Source organism: Triticum aestivum, chromosome 2B (assembly GCF_018294505.1).
Source record: "Triticum aestivum cultivar Chinese Spring chromosome 2B, IWGSC CS RefSeq v2.1, whole genome shotgun sequence".
NCBI classification, from domain to species: Eukaryota; Viridiplantae; Streptophyta; class Magnoliopsida; order Poales; family Poaceae; genus Triticum; species Triticum aestivum.
The window spans coordinates 206,088,889-206,095,596 of record NC_057798.1 but is presented as its reverse complement, the minus strand read 5'-3'; the positions used below and the strand labels follow the sequence as shown (position 1 = coordinate 206,095,596).

The 6,708-nt window shown below is 44.1% G+C and overlaps 1 protein-coding gene across 2 annotated transcripts; it reads right to left on the bottom strand.

Moving 5' to 3' along the window:
- Positions 1 to 1,224: 1,224 nt before the first annotated feature.
- On the bottom strand, positions 1,225 to 6,125 carry LOC123044367 (uncharacterized). 2 transcript variants are annotated; one of them, XM_044467094.1, is made up of 5 exons: positions 5,706 to 6,125; positions 5,303 to 5,476; positions 4,972 to 5,202; positions 4,675 to 4,865; positions 1,225 to 3,397 (listed from the first exon to the last, which is right to left on the bottom strand). In XM_044467094.1, the coding sequence occupies exons 1-5, from the start codon at positions 5,992 to 5,994 to the stop codon at positions 2,837 to 2,839; spliced, it is 1,446 nt and encodes a 481-aa protein (XP_044323029.1). In that variant the 5' UTR covers positions 5,995 to 6,125; the 3' UTR covers positions 1,225 to 2,836. The 2 variants fall into 2 exon arrangements, with proteins under 2 accessions (XP_044323029.1, XP_044323030.1); XM_044467095.1 differs by having other exon boundaries at positions 5,303 to 5,440; positions 5,706 to 6,123.
- Positions 6,126 to 6,708: the final 583 nt, after the last annotated feature.

Sequence of the window (6,708 nt, the reverse complement as noted above, 5' to 3'; positions counted from 1 at the left end):
TCCTGGTTTTTTAGTTTCGGAGAAATCTGAACACCAATATCATTGGATACATCGATCATCCCCACTATATCAGATCATAGACAAGTTTAGTGTTCCTACTAGGTGTGGTAGCCCTCTCATGAAGAGTCTTCAAAACAGACCTCATGGCTACATTCACCAACCATTATCTCAACGATAATGCTTCTTGTGTTGCCCGGATGAAAACAGGTTACATAATAAGCAATATCACTATATTGCATATCTTGCAAGTCAAATCATGACTGATTTGTTCAGGGGTCTCTACCAACTTCTATGTTTTGGTATGTGACGGTTTCGAATTTTGCAAGAATCAGGGGGGAGTATCTTCCTGAATTATTCCTGTTGAATGCATTATATTATACTCTTTTTTCCTTCATGAGTTTATTTTTCAGGTTCTCATAAAGGTTTTTAATGAGGTAATATCAACATGAGATCATGTGTCATACTTTCTGTTTTCCCCACCGGGATTTTTAAGGAAGTATATACGACATATTTATTGTCCTCTAAACTCTATGGGTTTTTTCGTATTGAGTTGAAAGAGACAATAACCATTATATGTTGCACCATTTTCTCCTTATTTTTTCCACTGGGTTTGAAGGAGTTTTAGCAACATATTCTACACCACTCCTCATATTTTTCCCACAAGGTCTTTGGAGGAGACTCTTTCAAGATGATGATGCTACCTGGATAAGCATGGATTAGGGGGAGTGTTAAGATTAATTAAATACTTAATTAAGGAACAATCCCTGCCTGTATTAACCGCTGACGGATGCTATTTGGGCAACCGTCGCGCCGGTTCACATACAGACGCCTCTCCAACGAGGCGTCCTTTGTGTACCTATATATGTAGAATCATCAATGAAAGAGAGTAGTTCCATTCATTTGCTTTGGTTCCCAATACGACTGGCTAGTTAGGTAAACATGTTTGTTAATCACTCGGTTGGAATAGATCACCCATGGCTCCTCCTCCTCCTCCTGACTTTGAGCGGCCTCCTTCATTCTCTGTAGATGAGCTCGCTCGTGTGCGGGATGAATGGGAGGGTTTGTTTTGCCGGTGTCAGGATTAATTAAGAGCAAGTAGGGATCTCGTCCGTTGTGATGGTGAGATGGCACGCATGAGTATCGGGGTATGGGTATGAGTGGCCGGCTTCGGCTTGCCACGACGCATCATGTCTGAACAAATGTTCATAACTCTGGACGATAGTATTACCATATTTGTGTCATGTTGCTTACCAAAGACGTACTACTCCCGTCTCAAAAAAAAAAGACGTACTACTCCTACACGATGAACACCTGAGGAAGTTGACCAAACACACTGCGACACAGTACTAACGTATTTGCATCACTTCCATGCTTATAATTAATCAAATCTCGAATACGCGTAACCGCATCAAAGCTTAGACCATGATCTGCGCGTGACAGTATCTCTATAAATCTCTATTCCTAAGGCCTCGTTTGGTACGCGAGGGTAGGAGGGGATTTCAGAGGAGAATCCACGAGGGGCCCAGAAACCTCTACAATCCCCGACGGGCTGTTTGGTATGCGAGGTTTCGCTGGCCCAATCCACCCGAGGTTTCAGAGGAGAACCCACGCGGTTCAGAAGGCACGAGGAGGCCCTCGCGGAATTGGAGCCATGCGCGAGACCGGAGTCTAGTCCTCGCGCCGCCGTCGGCAACAGCCTCCTCCTCGACGTGCCGCCGTCGGCCGCAGCCTCCTCCTCGCGTCGCCGTCGTCCGAACAGGACAGGCAAAGCAACACCCTCGCTGCCACTGAGAGGAGCCGCCCCGCCGCCGGATCTTCACCACCCCGCCGACGCTAGAGCGTCAACGTCCTCCGCCGGTTATTCCTGATGTGATTCCTCCCCTATCCTCCACCTCTCCATCCCCTCCCCTGCAAACTCTAGAGCTGTCTCTTCTTGCTCCTCGTCCGACACCCAGCGGCCATGGCTCGATCTGAATAGTTCTTTGCGTCCATCGATGAGACTGCTTGCCTCGATGGCCATCCCTCTCCTCTCCTGAAAATCATTGGAACCCGGCTCTTGTGAGAACCAGTACCTTGATTTGAATTTTTATAGAAGTGTGGGTTTTCATGCTGACAGAAATTAAGGTGTTTCTGGATGAGCTTTTACATTGACAGTAAATCAAGGTCCCTGGATGAACTTCTGCACATGAACAATGTTCAGTTTTGTCTGTCAACATAAATAAAAAAAACCCAAAATTCTGGACTAGAAGCAAGGTCCCGGGATGACAGTAAATAATTAGAGGGATTTAAATAATTAGAGTGTGGTTTGTCCAGCCTGCGCTAGTAGGTCAATGGATACTGATATTGTTGGTCCTGTCCCTTTGTTTCAATGGATATTGATATTGTTGGTTCCTTTCTAGTATGCTTTGTGTTTGGTCCCCATCCATAAATTAAGTCCAAGTCAAGCAAATTATGTTGTGGATACGAAGAATTGTTGCAAGATTAGATTTTTAACTGTTTTACAACATTTTAGTTCAATATGAAAATCCATCCCTGTCAAACAGTGTTTTGTACGAAGGGGATGTGTGGCTGGAGGGGGATTTGAGGTTGCAAGGGGATTGCGTGGAAGAGGGGGATTCACCAAATCCCTGAAATCCCGTCCTCACCAAACCTCTCAAATCCACTCTTACCAAACGAGGCCTAATGGACCCCGCGATCCCCGCAAAACCCCACCGATTTTCTTTTCCTCTAAAAAACAGCCATCTCCTTAATCTCTCATCCCACCGATTTTCTCTGCCACCTCCACCGGTTTTTGCTAGAACGAAGATAAAAAAACACCGATATTACAGATCGGGTTTCAGTCATCCATGGTAAATTTCTTAGGAGCAAAAAGCACCGTCACCTCAAACTGCCCGTAATTTAAAACTGAGTCATCAGGGAACCTGACAGCTCCAACAGCTCCTTCCTGGAAAGTCCACCAAAACAATGATTCCTCCATTTTTAAGCAAATATCCAATTTCCCCTCAGCCTTCACCGCGACAACATACTGGAACAGTTTTCCATTCCCAGAGAACTTATCATCAAACAGCACAATCTCACCATCAAAGCCACTAGTGAATGCAGTGAATCTCACATGATGAGGGCAGTCAATCTTTGCAGAGACTTGTATTACAGCCTCAACACTCTCATCAAGCAAGAGATAGTCGATGACCAAGCTGCCAAGGTCACTACTAACCTCTCCATCTAGCATTTCATCTAACTGGTACATCCCCTCAAACTCAGCATACAAAGAAAGCAACTGCTTGTCAGATGACCCATCTCCTTCCTCCTTTACCCAAAGATCAACTTCTAGTAATGCTCTGTCCCTGACTAAATACATTCCTCGACGAGGACTACAAAGAGGCAAGGTTAAGGAATCCTGCAATTAAAAAATATTAGTAAGCATTAGAACTCAACAAGATATATAAACCCAGTTTGGGATACATCAGTATATATCAACAAAATTAACTCGGCAAGACATGCATGATCATATTTGGACTAAAATCTAGTTATGTTTGAAATTACAAGCCAGACACTGTTTGGCATTTCTTTTACATGCATGCATTTTCAATCTTTCTCCACTCACTCATATATACCGCCACCCCCTCTTCAACATACACTAGGAAAATGCTTCTGTGCACCAAAGATGCAGCCGTGGGAACATGGTCTTCCCACGACGATGGGTGGATCAGGCCATACTCACCTGGACTGGTGGAGCAGCGGCTCCTATGGCCAAGCTCACTGTATGGGGAGAGGTGAGAAAGAAGGGGATAGGCAAGAGAGGAAGGCCGATTAAACTGTACAATGTCATGGTGGGCCTATATGATAATGTACTTAATTAGTATTTGTGATTCCTAAAAGAATGGGCACCTATCCTGTGACAGACATGGATGGCTCAGATTCAATGGGCAACTGTGCCCAGGTGCAAAAAAAAAAAACCTCCATTCACCTGTATTACTATCTTTGTAATTCCTAATTCCTAAAACAGGAAGACTGGGGATATCATAATCATCTCCCCCTAGCCAATATAGTCTGATCTAGAACCTTCTAAGCACCCTATGCATAGTTGGTAAAAAAAAATGCCTTGTAAATCAGAAGATGACTAGTTTCATGTGCTATTGATGTTACAACTAGATCAGAATTCCAGGACTCCATAACATGTTAATGCCTGTGCGTAGAGAAATATGTGTTGCTTTGCAGGGAGTCAAAACACAACTTGTGTAATAAAGAAATAGAGTAAACATTTTATAATTATGTTAGGATAATCAAACATGACTACTTTTCCATGCTTTTGGCAGCACAATCATATAAAGTTTGCGGGATCTGATGGGCATGGAACTGATAGCGTGTTGACGCCGGAGAACATACTGAAAGGGGTGACAGCACAGCATAGTGCAATTATTGGTACAGGTAGTCAAGATTCAGTGGCCCTTTTTATCGACCAAAAGTGACACAGATAACAAAAAGAACAAATCACAGAATTACCGCAAATGTATAATTATACCATTTACACAGAAAATGGAGGACTAAATGCATACATAATTTCCTTTTAGTGGATCCAACCAAGTAATGAAGAATCAAAACAACATAAATCTCACATCCACTGCAACTGAAAAGTTACATGGAAACAGAACCAGGCCTAGCTCGATCAATTACCTGGTCAACCATAAAAGCATCATCTCTGCAGGGACGGTTAAACACAAGATTCCGTAGTGGCTCCAGGGCATCCCGAACAGCAACAATTCCATAGACCCTAACAGGGTAGGAATAGGATTCGGAGATTGATAAATGCATCGCAAAGATCTGTAGCATCAGTCTTGGAACTCGTAACCCAAGAGTTGATCTAGCTGCAAAATATAGTGATAGCAAAAGTTGTTATAACAAACATAGGTAGATCACAGTCGCAGATTAATCGCTGGGTTAGCTAGGAATGAATGAGATCGACAAGCTTACCAGTGGAAGTATCATGGGTTTTATATTCACGGTGGTGGCAAAGGCCCCTGAAGACACATAGACCTGTTGCCTCAGGGAGTATTTTGAGAGGATAAGAAGGAAATGTGGCATTCTCATCTTCACTTGCTTCAATCTCCTCACACTTCTTCTGGTACTCGATGTTCCGTCTGGTGTAAATCCTACTCCATATGTCGTCTACTTTTGCTGCTGCTGCCACCGGAAATTTCTTCCCTGAGAAAACAAAACAGTGTAGGATCGACTGACCAGTTAACTGTTTTTCGTTATCTGGACACATGACGAAAGTGGTATCTAATCTGCAAAAATTATATACCTGGGCAGTTTGTCTCCTCGTCGTCGGCATCCACTGCCAGCGGATCGTAATCCATCAAGTCGGACAAGTTGAGGCCATCAACAGGATCACGCACGGGAATGTCGTCCCAGTTTAGGAACTCGGACTCAGACTCTGATTCTGCGCGGTTACCCAAAAGTTTGATCGATAGGAAGCCTAGCTAAATCGGCGCAAAAGATTATTACTCCCTCCGTTTCTAAATACAAGTCCTTTTAGATATTCCAAATACGGACTACATACGGAGCAAAATGAGTGAATCTACACTCTAAAATATGTCTATATCCATCCGTATGTAGTTCTTATCCAAATCTCTAAAAAGACTTGTATACAGTATTTAGGAACAGAGGAAGTAGAAAACATAGAGAAGCTAGGCGGTAATACTCACCGCTCTCGAGGAACCCTCTCTCTTTCTTCTCCGCCAACACCACCGCCGCCTCCTCTTCCTCCTCCTCCTCCTCGAACGCATCAAGGAGACGATGGTGGGTAGAACCGAATAGATCTGGGGCGATTTCGAATCTAAACACATCGATGGGGGACTCCTCGCGAGTCTCATGGAGATGCCGGGGAAAGGGACCAAAAAGATCTGTGGGGATTTCGAAACTGGGCAGATGGCTGGGATAGCAGTCGCCGGGAAGGGCGTGTTGAGGACCCAGGCTCTCCTTCGCCGACAACATCGCGATGCTACGGTTTCGTCGGCTTCGGCGTCGGCGGAGACGCGTAAAAAGCTCTCGGGGGGCGAAGGATTCTTTCTTGATCTAGGAGCGAAATATTCGGTTTGGGGATTGGGGTTCGGTATGGATGGCCGAGAGACAGGTGAAACGGTAGGCTTGCTGCCTTGCTGGGTCGGTGATCCAAAATATCCGTGCCCGACTCGATGGAGTACATAAGGGCCCATCGAGGGCCCAACTCGCCTGCTCCTCCTTCGCTAAAAAAAAAAGTAAGCGTGTACGTGCAACTCGAGAGCGAACATGCCAGCGTGCCCCCCTCCCGCACCCGTGCGCCCCTTGTGGGCCGGCGCACCCCTCCGCTCCCGTGCGCCCCTAGTGGGCCAGCCCATGAGCGGGGCTGAACGCCTCAGTTTTTTTAATTCATTTTTTACTATTTCTGCTTTCCGTTTTTTAAACATAATTCGCAATTTAGAAAAGTTTCGAATTTCAAAAAAAGTGAATTTTGTAAAAAAATGTTCGCGATTTCAAAATAATGAACATTTTTTGAATTTTAATGAAAATTTCTTTATTTCGACGAACAAATTTATATGAGCATTTTTTAATAATGATGAACAGTTTTTTATATTTGATGAACAAAATTTGAATATGATGAACATTTTTAAACTTGATGAACAAAATTTGTATTCGAGAATACTTTTTCAAAAAAATGGAGGAACAAAT